Source organism: Erpetoichthys calabaricus, chromosome 17 (assembly GCF_900747795.2).
Source record: "Erpetoichthys calabaricus chromosome 17, fErpCal1.3, whole genome shotgun sequence".
Classification (NCBI taxonomy): domain Eukaryota; kingdom Metazoa; phylum Chordata; class Cladistia; order Polypteriformes; family Polypteridae; genus Erpetoichthys; species Erpetoichthys calabaricus.
In genome coordinates, this window is record NC_041410.2 from 52,233,482 (window position 1) to 52,248,941 (window position 15,460).

The 15,460-nt window shown below is 39.2% G+C and overlaps 1 protein-coding gene across 2 annotated transcripts in view; it reads left to right on the top strand.

Annotated features, from left to right (window-relative positions):
* bbs4 (Bardet-Biedl syndrome 4) overlaps window positions 1-15,004 on the top strand; it is a 69,480-nt gene extending 54,476 nt beyond the window's left edge. For both annotated transcript variants that reach the window (XM_028823431.2, XM_051920325.1), the window contains 5 exons: window positions 1,273-1,444; window positions 5,762-5,831; window positions 6,597-6,741; window positions 12,261-12,471; window positions 14,511-15,004. In XM_028823431.2, the coding sequence (XP_028679264.2) occupies window positions 1,273-1,444; window positions 5,762-5,831; window positions 6,597-6,741; window positions 12,261-12,471; window positions 14,511-14,614 (702 nt within the window). In that variant the 3' untranslated portion in view covers window positions 14,615-15,004. The remainder of the gene's footprint in view (window positions 1-1,272; window positions 1,445-5,761; window positions 5,832-6,596; window positions 6,742-12,260; window positions 12,472-14,510) is intronic.
* The last annotated feature ends 456 nt before the right edge of the window (window positions 15,005-15,460 follow it).

The window sequence follows — 15,460 nt, forward strand, 5'->3', positions numbered from 1 at the left end:
CTCATCTCATCCACAACTGTCACAAAAACAGCATGCCATCACTGAGGCTAAAGGGGGCAGTAAACAGTACTAGATCTAAAGGTATGCAAATTTTTGAACAGGGACCATCTCATTATTTTCCTTTATTACTATGTTTTGATTAATGGTTGTGCTGTTCTGTGATGCCTTATAGTTTACCTAGGGGGTTTGCCCCCTGCTTGCTTTGCTCACCAACTCCCTTGGCCTGTGCTACGTGCCAGCCACTTCACGTCTCTGCCGCTAGCATTGTGAAGAGGGTGACTGAACGCACCTCAAGGAGATGTGGTTGCTCCTCCGAAACCCCCTCTTAAACGGTGATACAATGGGAAGCAAATAGTTTTGTTTTTTTTTTTTTTTTACACCTCCTCTTTGCTCGATCAGCTGCTGGCTTGCTGCTGCCACCATACCATGTGACACTTCAAACATTTACAAGCCTGTACAGCAGCTGTCCTACTCTTTGTCTTTTATTTCCGGCCCTGGGAGTGGTTAAATCTTTTGGAGCAAAGTCTCATCTCGCGGGACGCGAGTCCTTGATGTTTTTTAGTTTATAATTTAAAAACGAAATAAGAATCTGAAAATGTAACAACATCACATTAAAGTTTGATAAATTCTGAAAAGAATGATGCCAAGCATATATATGTAGGTTTTAAAATAAGCTTGATTTAAAGCATGACAAAAAACGTGACATAAAAACATTACATAAAATTGTTGCACAAAATCGTTGGACTTTTAGGCTTAGGATTTTATATATAGAGAGTAGATTTGGATTCCATTAAAGGTAAATGAAATGCCTTTTTGCCTGATCAGTCTTTTCTTTAAAGTATGGGACACATCCTACAAATTCTGCCAGGGTATGTAAATTTATGAGCATAGCCATACTTTGCCTATATTCTGCAGTTAGTGTATACTGTACAGTGATGGCTGTGTGCCATTAAAGAACATGCTCTGGTCAGATTTTTGTGATCAGAAGGAAATAAAATAAACTCTCTGACATTACCAGAAGAGTGTTAGCACTGGTAGTCGCAAAAAAGCATTAACAAATGAGTGGAAAAGTTTAGGAGTGAGTGTTCAGCTACAATAAATCATATTTATTGATGGAAATATTAAAATTGTAGCATGATTCAAGAAGGGTTAATACTAAATTTTTTTACAATATTTTTGTTTACTAAAAAAGTAAATATCCTTTTTGTTTTACTTTTATCAAATGTTTTGAATATGTTTTAATAGGCATATTTCAAATTGCTTGCTTTGTAGGCAATCAGCTGTTTAAAAAGGGCAAATTATCTGGCACCTTTTGACTGGAAGATTCTTTATAACCTCGGTCTAGTCCACCTGACCATGCAGCAGTATGCCTCTGCCTTTCATTTTTTAAGCGCTGCAATCAATCTACAACCAAAAATGGGAGAACTCTACGTGCTCTTGGCTGGTAATTGTTTTACTGCTGTATTTAGGTTTAGTGTTCTTACTTGAACTTACAGCCATTTTCACTTGCAAGCTTGATGCAAAAAACACAAGCATTCTGTGAGGTACTGTGGAGTCAGGTTAGTAAACTGCCTGTTGGCTTTACTGCAAGTGTTTGCTGAAACTTGTTAGAAGAGGATGTGAGAAGCAAAAATGCTGGGACAATGAGGTAATATGGGCTTTTGTTTTGTTACATATTCATAAAGTGTTCTAGGTGAAAAGATGAATATGAGACTAATGTACAGAATGTTGGCTTTTGTTTCTGGGCAATGTTTTATATACTGTATAACACAAACAACATCAGGTAACAGTTTCAGTATGCAAAATTGCAGCTGTTACTCATTTACTGTTACGTAACAGGACCTTAACAAAGGCTTCTCCTGGTGTTCATAACACTTACAAAGTGGCTATTCATACCTGTGCAGTGTGCCATTTGATATGCTGGTAAAATTACTGATGAATATGAAGGATTTACAAGTCTTATATTGAAGTATGCAATATCAAAAAATGGGTCTGCCTTAAGCCACTTCTGATGGTTCCAAAGGGAAGTGATCTTAGTAGGCCACATGGCACAGATGACTAACCATGACACTTACAAAGCCTCAGTCAAGTGAACACCAGAAGAAGCCTTTGTTAAGGTCTTATTTCCCAACAGTAAATGAGTAATAGATGGATTTTTGCAGTACCTAAACTAAAGAGTGTTACCCACTATTGAAAAAGGGACATATGTTGTATTTAGTCCTCCAGAAGTATTGGGACAAATAACTGAGAGGTGATTCTAAATGCTGATACATATAAGAGCTTTGAGTGTGTCGGGCTGGGCGTAGCCATTTGAGTTTGCATTTGTGGTCTGATGTTCATATCAAAGATGCAAAAAACAAGATGAAAACTAGGGAATGGACTATAATTGAAAAGCAAGGAATTTTGAGAATTTGATTAAAGCAAATACCCATCAGAACCAATGGTGAACAAATGAGCATTCCCAAATCAACAGTATGGAAATTTTTGAAAAAGCAAGAAACCATTGGAGGTGTATGCAATTTGAAATAAGCAGGTCATCCCAGTAAGACCACTGCAGTTGATGACAGGATTGTTTGACCTGTGAAAAGAAAGTCAACAGTAACATCCAAAGCCAATCTACAGGCTGTAGGGATGAAAGTGTCAGTTGTCCACATTCACAGAAGGATTAAAGAGAAAAAAAACAGAAGCTGCACTACAAGATGCAAAAACTCTCGTCATCATCAACAGTAGAAAGGCAAAGATGAGTCAGAATGGTTCTGAAACAAAGCATTATGGGCAAATGAGGTAAAGATTGACATTTAAGGCTCAACAGTCTTTATTGATAGTAAGAGCAGGGTCTTCTCAAATCTAAACAAACACCTCCAAGCTAACTAAATGAAGGTTTATATAATACAGCAGGACAGCGGTTCTATTCAATAAGGGCGCGCACAAAAAGGCGACCTTCAAAAGGGCGACCTCAATTGGGCGCGGAGAACAAAAGCGCACATAAATAAAAGCGATCTTCAAAGGGGCGACCTAAATTGAGCGCCGAATAAATGCGCGCGCAAATAAAGGAGCGCTTCAAAAGGATGACCTTCGGAGCGAATTAAATTAATTGTCCTTGATTATGCTAATAGACCGCATCTCGAATATCTACGTGGCATTGCACATAATCTACAGCTTCAAGTGTAACTTGCTTTCACCTTTTTATATATTCAGTCATTGCCTTAATCTAATTTTCTGTAATTTTGAAAACAAGGAAATATAGAGAGCTTTAGAAGTAGTTCGTTAGAAGTTCATGCATTAATTAATTGGATGTTTTTATATTCTTGCTTTCACCTTTTTATACGTTCAATCATTGCCTTTATCTAATAAATTTTCTGTAATTTTGTTGCGTTTGCCTTTATTCGCTGCGCCCAATTGACGTCACCCTTTTGAAGCACTCCTTTATTTACGCGCGCCTTTATTCGGCGCTCAATTGAGGTCGCCCTTTTGAAGATCGCTTTTATTTATGTGCGGTTTTATTCGCCGCGCCCAATTGAGGTCGCCCTTTTGAAGGTCGCCTTTATGTGCGCGCCCTTATTGACGGATACCCAGGACAACGACCTGAAACATACTGCCTGCCTAATCAGGGGGTTTTTACCAGAAAGAAAATTTGGAAATTTATAGAGTGACCAAGTCAGTCTCCTGATGTAAACCCAATGAGAATGCATTTCACCTCTTGAAATGCTAAAATGTCATAAAAGTCCCAAAACAAACATTAACTGCAAGAGCCCCCCATAAAGGCTTGGCACAGCCTGCCAATTGAAGTTATCAAGAGTCTAGTAATGTCAATGGCTCACAGATTTGGGGCAGTTATTGTGTGTAAAGGATATGTGACCAAATACTAAATGTAGCCAAAACAAGTGTCATTTATTTTCCAATTACATTTATGTAAAACAGTGCTTAGAAATAAAAGCTGCCATTCTGTACTTTAGTCTCATTTTGAAATTATGAAAATGGAACAAAAATAGATAGATAGATAGATCTTTATTGTCATTGTCACTTTTACAAAGGAACAACAAAATTGAAGGTGCAGTTGACTCAGTGTGAGGAATATTAGTGGAAAAAATACTGGAAAAATGATTTAAGTGTCTGTTCAGCTAGTAGCCTTTGAATTGTCTCCTGTCACATCACTGCTAGTTGACCTCACCCCATGATGGATCTTCACCACTGTTTTCTCTTTTGTTGGACATCTGGTTTTCAGCTGACACAAAAGACTTGTGCCGGCATATAGCGAAAAGGGGCACAGTTGTACATTTATATTAATGAGAGGTGTAGTCATATGGTCCCTTTCACATTTTTAATTATATTCTTGGTAATTCAGGGCTTTCAGTGAGAGTGTAAGCAAATGATAATACAGTGTAAGGTAAGATAACAAAAACTCCAGCCTTTTTGGTGTCCTTATGTTATGGCTATCTGTAGTATAAAAAAAACAAAAAACTACAAGATAGTAATTTTACTCTTGTACAACATGCAGAATTATTACAGAGATTGTAAAATGCATAGAGATGAATAAAAATCAGCAGACTACCTCTACAGGTTGTAAGTGTTATCACCATTTGTAGTATTCAGGTTCTTTCCGACCACTTCACAATATGTTTCTTTTGTCCATTTCCCTAATTCACGTATTCTGAGAGCAGTGGTCACAAAGTGTAAGCCAACCCTGGCTGGGAATGCCATCTCGGTGCTCATCTATTCATACACTTGCACCCCCTCGCGTCAGGCCTGTTTACGGTCACAATAAATCTAACATGCAAGGCTTTGAGATATGAGGGGGTTGCTGATGCACACATAAAGGACACACACACAGGCAGCAGCTGAGCTGAGAATCAAACTCAAGTTTTCTGAAAGTGCAGATCAGCAGCTCTAATTAATCGCTGTATCACCATACTGTTTGAGTCCTGTTTATTGTTCTATAGCAAGTGGGGGTAATGTCGGTCCTGGAGAGCCACAGTGGCTGCAGGTTTTTGATCCAGCCCAGTTTCTTAATAAGAAGTCAATTATTGCCAATGGCGCACTTATTGCTTAAGTGACCTATTGATGCTTCATTTTCATGGTCTCGCTTGTTAAGTTTCTCCACTCTTATTTCAATCTTAAACTGCTGCATTCAGTGTTTTAATGGCTCCTTCTTAGCAATAAGATGTAAATGACAAAGCAGCCAGCAGTTCTCTAGCTAGCTTATTTGTAATTATATGTGTGTGTGTTCATCATGCATTGTTTGATTTAATAAAACTCTTAATAGAAAAATGTGACAGACTGAAAATTATCCATTTTAAGCTTCAAGTCATTTGGATGATATCCTACAATATAAGACCTTACATTGCAGAGGAACAAGCCATAAAATTATATAAGGTCTGAGATTGACAAGGATTGGTTTCTTATTAAGCAATTCGGTCGGAATGAAAACCTGTAGCCACTGCAGCTCTCGAGGACCGACGTTGCCCACCCCTGTTCTATAGTATCTTATTTATCAAAATTCTTCATTATGTTATTCTCCATTACATTTAGATCTTAAATTGTTTCTTTAATTATGTGTCACCATTTTTTATATTCTTCTTGACCTTCTGTTTTAGCCTTGTGCTGATTGTTTACTGTCCTCTGTGCTGTCTGTTCCCATGTAGTTGCTGCTAACTGACGATAAATGAAGATTTTTTTTCTAATCATCTGAAGGCATTCTTCATAAAATGTCAACGTAATAATAATAAATATAAAGTGCATGTCTCTTTGTTTAAATTGACAGTTGCACTGACTAACCTAGAAGATATAGAAAATGCCAAGAGGTCATATGAACAGGCTGTAAGCCTAGAGTTGTAAGTATTTGTATACTTTTTCTGTTTAAAGCTAAATTAATTAATTTAACGTTTTAAAGAATCCTTTGTAGTAATTTGAAATAATTCTGAAACTATTCAGCACTTCTTTAGATATTACACGGGCATTTCAGTGGCACAGTTGGCAATGTTGTTCCCTCAGGGATCTTCTAGCTTGGTTTCAAATCCCAGGCCTGGTCCTTTTCTATGAGGCGGTTGTCCACAGATTGGAGAAAATCCCATGGAAGTTACGTGTTTCACTGCTGTGAAAATAAAATCAATGACAGATCTGCTACATTTTCTATTCAGCAGATACATAAAATTTAAATATGTGATAAAAATGCAGTGAACAACCCGTTCAGTTTTTAATCCTGCTTTAACCCAGCAGGTTAGTGACCATATCCTCATTTTCATGTTTGTTTTGATCAAACGTATTGAGATCATGTTTGGCATTTTAATGGTTTAGATATTTCTGGTTTTAGCCTAAATAAAAAAAAAAAGTGTGCTTGTTTGGTCACATCAGAAGAAAGGCCTGGCAGAGCTCCACCCGGCTTTGCCAGGACTGAAAGAGGTCTTTATAATGCATTTCATGCCAGATTTTCTTTGAGAGAAAAAATTAGTTATAGCAGAAAGTAATGAAGATATATTAATTCATTCATTAAGTGTTCATTCACTATTTCTAAAGAATTAATAGAACTGTTGTAATTTTGAATAAGCAATTCTCATCTGAATGTTTCTTATTCTACTGCTGTGTTTCTTTCCACGTAGATTTAATCCCTTGGTCAATCTCAACTATGCCATCCTATTGTATAACCAGGGTGATAAAAAAGGAGCTCTACAGCAATATCAGGAAATGGAGAGGAGAGTGAATAAAATCAAGGAGAGCAGTAACAACACTGAGTTTGACCCAGAGGTCAGTGAATGAGTGTTTGTTTTCTCAGTATCGATTAAATCGATTAAATGTGTTAATAAGAAGAAAAGTCTGAATGAGAGAACACAGCCGACAACATTTTCACACAAGATAGGTTGATGTTTTAAATCGCATGATGTAATGTTTTGGTGAAGCCATAAACAAAAGGAAAGAAATTGGATTATGAACATGTTTAAGATGGTTCAGCTACTTTTAAGTTGGCAATTCTCAATAATGGTGAAATGAAGCTGGAACAATGTGTAGGACCTTTCTTCTGTTTTACAACAACAGATATTTCTAAAGCACATTTTTGAACACAGGATATAGCTCAAAGGAAGCATTACACAAAAAGAAAGGCAAATTCATTTAGTTAAGAATAATAATGATTAAAATAACAAAAAATAAACAATGCAGGCTTACATAAAAGAGATATATAATTAGTTGAATGGTAGAATTAGTAGTAGTCCTTCTATATAGTATTGTTGTCTAAGTCTGTAAATATGAGTACAATTATAAGGTCAGAGAACTGAGAGGACAGAAAAACCAAATATGGAGAAAAATACAAAATGAATTCAAAAAGGAATTCAAAGGCCAAAAGACTGCCAAGGCCCATCAGGCATTTATAAATGTTAAGTCCTTCCTCATTGTTTCCAGGCTTCATCCCAGAGGATTCAATGCAGGGCAGCTGGGGCACCCACCTTCAGTCGAGCATCACAGGTGGCTTTACAGTGGAAAATATGGAGCAGAAAACAGAGAAAAAGGTTTTAAATGTAAAATGAGTCTCTCTAACCCTGGAAACAACAATGAAAGATGTGTGAGAAGTTGCATGGCATATTTGTACCGCCAACAGAATATGCTCATTCCCTTGAGAATTCAGCTCTTTTAAGTAAAAATACATTTAAATGATTTCTGGTGCCACCACCATTTATCACCTAGCCAGTTTAAATGCTGAAACGAGGCCATGAAAAAACAATTTCCTCTTTAGCACTGCAAAAGGTATTTTGTTTTTCACCTTATACACAAAATCTGACCTTTCCTGTAAATTCCTTTGTAACTTTGTATTTGAATTTCCTGTTCCAGACAACAGATAGGTGAAAAGGAATAGACATTGAGAAAGTTTGAGGACAAAATTACATACATTTTTTGAGATCCGCTGGCAAAATTCTCACATGTCTTGGTGCTCATCCAGTTTTCAGGTATTGTGGAAATTACAAGCCAACTAAAGTCTTGAAAGCAGGCAGATAATGCTATTTATTTGTTTCACACAGTATAGATACATCTCCTGTATGTGTCAAACTACTTATGTTCTCCAGTGATTTTTCAGTTGTTGCCTTCATTACATGATTGTAGTAATGGCAAGTAGTGACGTGTGCCTGTGACCTCTAGTCATGTAGTGTTATGTCCCCAGTGACACAGTCAGAGACTCGTGACACTAAAATTGTCAATAGGTGGGCTCCTGTATGTGTCAGAATTGACAACCAATGAGCGCTCAACCAGAAGTACAATGCATACAACGCAACAAGAAGGAAAGGAGGAAGACTGGTCTACGTAAACAGAAGACTAGGCCTGTCTGTCCAGTGTGCAATGTTTGTCATACCACTTCTTCTTTCGGCTGCTTCCGTTTGGGGTCGCCACAGCGGATCATCTTCTTCCATATCTTTCTGTCTTCTGCATCTTGTTCTGTTACACCTATCACCTACATGTCCTCTCTCACCACATCCATAAACCTTCTCTTAGGCCTTCCTCTTTTTCTCTTGCCTGGCAGCTCTATCCTTAGCATCATTCTCCCAATATACCCAGCATCTGTCCTCTGCACATGTCCAAACCAACGCAATCTCACCTTTCTGACTTTGTCTCCCAACCATCCAACTAAAGCTGACCCTCTAATGTGCTCATTTCTAATCCTATCCATCCTCGCCACACCTAGTGCAAATCTTAGCATCTTTAACTCTGCTACCTCCAGTTCCGTCTCCTGTTTCTGGTCAGTGCCACCGTCTCCAACCCATATAACACAGCTGGTCTCACTACTGTCCTGTAGACCTTCCCTTTCACTCTTGCTGATATCCGTCTGTCACAAATTATTCCTGACACTCTTCTCCACCCTGCCTGCACTCTCTTCTTCACCTCTCTTCCACAATCCCCATTACTCTGTACTGTTGATCTCAAGTATTTAAACTCATCCACCTTCGCCAACTCTACTCCCTGTATCCTCACCATTCCACTGACCTCCCTCTCATTTACACACATGTATTCTGTCTTGTTCCTACTAACCTTCATTCCTCTCCTCTCTAGAGGAGATCTCAACATGCTCCCTACTATCGCTACAGATCACAATGTCATCAGCAAACATCATAGTCCACGGGGACTCCTGTCTAATCTCGTCTGTCAACCTGTCCATCACCATTACAAATAAGAAAGGGCTCAGAGCTGATCCCTGATGTAATCCCACCTCTAACTTGAATGCATCCGTCACTCCTACCGCAGACCTCACCACAGTCACACTTCTCTCGTACATATCCTGTACAACTCTTATGTACTTCTCTGCCACTCCCAGCTTCCTCATACAATACCACAGCTCCTCTCAAGGCACCCTGTCATATGGCTTTCTCCAGGTCCACAAAGACGCAATGCAACTCCTTCTGGCCTTCTCTAAACTTCTCCATCAACATCCTCAGAGCAAACATTGCATCTGTGGTGCTCTTTCTTGTCATGAAACCATACTACTGCTCACTAATCATCACCTCACTTCTTAACATAGCTTCCACTACTCTTTCCCATAACTTCATGCTGTGGCGCATCAGTTTTATTCCCCTGTAGTTACTGCAGTCCTGCACATCCCCCTTATTCTTAAATATCGGCCCTAGTACATTTCTTCTCCACTCCTTAGGCATCCTCTCACTTTCCAAGATTCCATTAAACAATCTGGTTAAAAACTCCACCGCCATCTCTCCTAAACACCTCCATGCTTCCATAGGTATGTCATCTGGACCAACGGCCTTTCCATTTTTCATCCAGCTGTCTGGTAACTCTTCACTGTCACCCAGTGCCTGTGTCACCTCCTCCCTAACTCAACCTTGCAGTCTTCCTTTTTTAACTTCCATCATTTGATCGTTGGCTCTGTCCTCACTCTCTTCCTCTTCTTTATCTCCAACGTCATCCTACAGACCACCATCCTATTCTGCTTAACTACACTTTTCCCCTGCCACCACTTTGCAGTCTTCAATCTCCTTCAGATCAACTCTTTTGCATAGGATGTAATCCACCTGTGTGCATCTTCCTCCACTCTTGTACGTAACCCTATGTTCCTCCCTCTTCTTAAAATACGTATTCACCACAGCCATGTCCATCCTTTTGGCAAAATCCACTGTCCTCTGACCTTTTTCATTCCTCTCTGTGACACCATACCTACCCATCACCTCCTTGTCTCCACTGTTCCCTTCACCAACATGTCCATTGAAATCCGCTCTAATCACCACTTTCTGTCCCTTGGGTACACTGTTCATCACTTCATCCAACTCACTCCAAAAATCTTCTTTCTCACCCATTGCACACCCAACTTACAGTGCATATGCACCAACAACATTCTTCATCACACCTCCAGTTTCCAGCTTCATATTCATTACTCTGTCTGACACTCTTTTCACCTCCAAAACACTCTTGACATACTGTTCCTTCAGAATAACTCCTACCCCATTTCTCCTCCCATCCACACCATGATAGAACAATTTGAATCCACCTCCGGTGCACCTGGCCTTACTCTCCTTCCATTTAGTCTCTTGCACACACAATATATCAACCTTCCTTCTCACCATCACATCTGCTAACTCTCTCCCCTTACCAGTCATACTGCCAACATTCAAAGTTCCTACCCTCAGTTCCACTCTCTTTACTTTCCTCCTCTCCTCCTGCCTCCAGACACGTCTTCTCCCTCATCTTCTCCTTCTTCTTCTTTGGCCAACAGTAGCCCAATTTCCTCCAGCACCCTGTTGGCTAACAGTACTGGTAGCGGTCGTTGTTAACCCGGGGCTCGACCGATCCGGTATGGAAATTTGTATTGTTGTCCGCATATTGATTTGGCAAAATTTTACATCGGATGCCCTTCCTGACCTAACCATCCCCATTTATCCGGGCTTGGGCCCGGCCCAAAGAAACACACACTGGTTTGTGCATCCCCTGTGGCTGGGTTATGTTTGTCATACCACAATAGAATAAAAAAAAAAATGGAGAAAGACCGGCCAAGACTGGCTAAACACACCATACATGGTAAACATTCAGCTGGCCACTGTCAGGCAGCGCATTAATTTTCCTGTGGCAAATATGAAATACTTCGGAAATTTGAAATTGTAATGAGAAGTTATGAGTTATGTAATCTGGCACTTTGAAAGTGTAACCATGCAGGTGGAGCAGTGGTAGTGGTCATGGGTTTGGGTCCCGGGTCCTCCCTGCATGGAGAGCGTTTTGAGTAGTGAGAAAAGCTCTAGATAAATGTGAAGAATTATTATGATGATTATTGTTATTGAGATCCAGAAACTTCAGTGATTAAGTGTGGCATGCCCTCCGACTCAGTTATGTATTACTCAGCCGGCTTAAATAGTTAACAGTGTATTGAGTATAGCCACCTCTCTATTCATTTTCTAATTTGCTGATACAGTTCAGGGTTACGAGGATAATTCACAACTGTAATGTTACATTCCACTATGAAGTCAGTTCACCTAAGAAATCATTGCTTTATAATATAGTATTAGTCTGAATTCTTTGCCAGTGTAATTTTAATTATCTCTTTTAATGCATGTCTGCAGTCAACACAACAGTAGCTAGAGATAGTAAGTATTTTCAAGATTTGATTTAATTTTCTAAACCATTCCTGCGTCTCTAAAAAATATTTTAGACATCCTTTTGGGGGGTTTTGTGACTCAGGAATCCAATGGTCATATTTTTGTTTGAATGCATCTTTACTTATGTGAGCTAATTTTTTTTCTCGTTATCCTGTGGCTCCACCTTATTTGTTTTATAGAAACAGACATTTTGGAACTTTCGTGCTGGTGACTGCTGGTGGTGACATCAGGGGTCATGCATGGTGTGATTTCACAAGCTTGTATAACAGTCAGCCTCTTCTACTTCTTGGTTTGTCCAAGTTTGTGGATTATTACCTCTCATCTGGTTTCTGGTTGCTTTGGTTTATTTTTCTTTTCTTTTGCCTTTTGCCCACTTCTCCCAGTTTACCTATGAAATAAGTTACCTGTTTTCTTGCTGAGTTGGGATGGGACTGAAATGTGAATGTTGTTGATATGTGACATTTGACGTACAGCTTGAATGTTTGCCAGCAGTGATCTTTGTGGTGTTAAAAATAATGTGGTGAGGAAAATCAGGTTAAGATGACGTAAAGAGAAAGGTAAAAGGGGCAACAGGACAACTTTGGTACAACTGGATTATAACCAGTAAACTGAATGTCTGGTTTTGTATTCTTCTCAACTAATGTGAATTGTCCTCAAAAAAAATTGGACCAATTTTCTGTTTGTTAGATGATTGAAATGGCTCAGAAGATGGGAGCAGCTCTTCAGGTTGGAGAGAACCTTGTTTGGACTAAGCCAGCCAAAGATATGAAATCAAAGCAAAGAAATACTTCTTCTAGTAAACCCTTGACATTACAGCAGCCTCTGGGCTCAAACCAGGCTTTGGGCCAAGCAATGTCATCAGCTGCTGGCTACAGTAAATCGATACAGCTTTCAACAGGTGAGTGGACAAATGACACCAAATTTTGATCATTATTTCATTAACAAAGTCATTTAACATCAATTGTCTTAACAGTGAATGTGTATTTTCATTCCTGGCTAAAATCAGTTAAGTTAAAATAAACTCAATAAGGTATAAAAGATGAAATGTGGTGATGGTGGCTGCCTTAGGAGTTATGAACAGGAAAACACTAATCAGCACACTTTCAATTAAAGTACATTAGCAGGATAATAAAAGAGGGAGCACAGTAATGAGTGACATTTGTAAATTTGCATTTACTGAGATTACCGTGTGAGAGCCGCCATTCTTTCCCGTTTATGGCCAGAGTGGGATCAAAGTGGTGTTCAGGGCTTTACCGACTAATGTGCTGGTTGATAATCCTAGAGCCTGGCACTGTTGCCAGGGTGAGGTGAAGTTCAGAGGCCCTTAAACAATAAAAAAATCAAAAGTTAAAGCTGTGTTTTGTGCAGACAGTCAAAATGAGCATCCAGATTATTGTACAAGCAATGCCAGGGCTCCAGACTGCAACTAAAATATTTGCAAAAGCCATAAAATAAATGAAATTTAAAACAATAATTTAAAGTTTAGTTGCCATTAATGACCGACACAAACTTTCTTTTTCTGGGTTGATATTGGGTTGTTTTATCTGCCATTACTCAAGTATATCGTCAGCCCCTTTACCACCATTCTGATGCACCACTTAGTCGCGGGCACAGAGTTAACTCGTCATTCATATGTAGACACCACATACAACAATTACATTTATGTAGCACATTTTCATGCAAGTGATGCACAGCAGCTCAAAGTGCTTTACGAGAGGTCAAAGAAAAACAAATTCAAATAAGAAGAATTCATAAATACAGTAATCCCTCGCTATATCGCGCTTCGCCTTTCGCGTATTCACTCCATCGCGGATTTTATATGTAAGCATATTTAAATATATATCGCGGATTTTATATGTAAGCATATTTAAATATATATCGCGGATTTTATATGTAAGCATATTTAAATATATATCGCGGATTTTTCGCTGCTTCGCGGGTTTCTGCGGACATTGGGTCTTTTAATTTCTGGTACATGCTTCCTCAGTTGGTTTGCCCAGTTGATTTCATACAAGGGACGCTATTGGCAGATGGCTGAGAAGCTACCCAACTTACATTTCTCTTTCTCTTGCGCTGACTTTCTCTGATCCTGACGTAGGGGGATTGAGCAGGGGGGCTGTTCGCACACCTAGACGATACGGACGCTCGTCTAAAAATGCTGAAAGATTATCTTCACGTTGCTACCTTCTGTGTGCAGCTGCTTCCTGAAGCGACATGCTGCACGGTGCTTCGCATACTTAAAAGCTCGAAGGGCACGTATTGATTTTTGCTTGCTTGTTTTTATCTGTCTCTCTCTCGCTCTCTCTCTCTCTCTCCCTGCTCCTGACGGAGGGGGTGTGAGCTGCCGCCTTCAACAGCTTTGTGCCGCGGTGCTTCGCATACTTAAAAGCCAAACAGCCCTACTGATTTTCCTCTGCCTTTCTGACAGTCTCTGCTCCTGACACACACTCCTTTGAAGAGGAAGATATGTTTGCATTCTTTTAATTGTGAGACGGAACTGTCATCTCTGTCTTGTCATGGACCACAGTTTAAACTTTTGAAAAAGAGACAAATGTTTGTTTGCAGTGTTTGAATAACGTTCCTGTCTCTCTACAACCTCCTGTGTTTCTGCGCAAATCTGTGACCCAAGCATGACAATATAAAAATAACCATATAAACATATGGTTTCTACTTCGCGGATTTTCTTATTTCGCGGGTGGCTCTGGAACGCAACCCCCGCGATGGAGGAGGGATTACTGTAGTATACAGAAAAAGAAATAATACACACTTACATAAGACAGATATATAATAAAGAGAAACTGAGTCCTTAAATCCAGCATTGTTTTTTAAGTTTCTAAATGACTGTCAGATGGTAAGGTCAGTTGGAGCTGTACTACTTCTTTCTTTATCCAGTATAGAAAGTGAAGGTGAACTTGGTGTCTGTTTTGTAATAAACAGGTGGGAGTCGCCAAAAGCCCCCGTCTTTGCCACTGGAGCCTGACGTGTGTACAGATGCCAACACTGGCGAGTCCAGCTTTACTCCGGAAGTCAAGGACAAGTAGGGAACGTGGACAGGACAGGAGCGCAGAGGTACACAAAGAGTTCAATCATTCGATTTTCAGGTGTTTCGTTAGAATTCCTTTTATATATTAGAATATTTTTGTTAAAAAAAGTATTTAACTACTTTAAACACAATTGAAGTTTTTATCCTGTTCCTATTTGATAGGCTTAAAAAAAACACAGGAATTTTTAAAGCCATTCTCACCCCAAACATATCTCAGTTGTACAGGTTGGATTATTTCAAACATGTTAATAATGTGAAATTGTACAAGTTTTGTATTTGCAAATACATTAATCAAGTTTTATGTTTGTAAAAAGCTCTGTATTTACTATTTAAAATAGGAATGTAATATTACTGTTAATTTATATTAGAAATAAATTTGTACAAATGAGTGGTTTGTATTTTTTAATTACCAGTTACCGAGATGCACTTCCATAGCAAGTAAATGTGGGAAACGAAACCAAAGTCGTTACTGGACTGCAGATGAGCTTAATAGTAACAAAGTCAGATGGGTGCACAGAGCGGCGTGTCAAAGTGGAGTTGTGTTTTGTGAATGCTGGTCACTGCCGACTTTGTCGCAGAGCGTGTAGCTTGGCTGTTTAGTTATGTGTTTGTTGTTTTGCTACTAGCTGTACTAATGGCCCCAACAGGGAAGTTCTGGTCGTCTGCTTCATTGAAATGACACTTACACATGAGTTCTTTCTCAGTTCACTTGAAAGAGCACTGGAACTGCTCCTGATCTCCCTTTTACTGATTTTTTTTTGCCTTCGGCTATCCCTGTTTGCTGTCCTTCATCAGTCTACTGTGTCCAGTTACACCATTAAAGCTGTTCTTTTATTTATTTAAT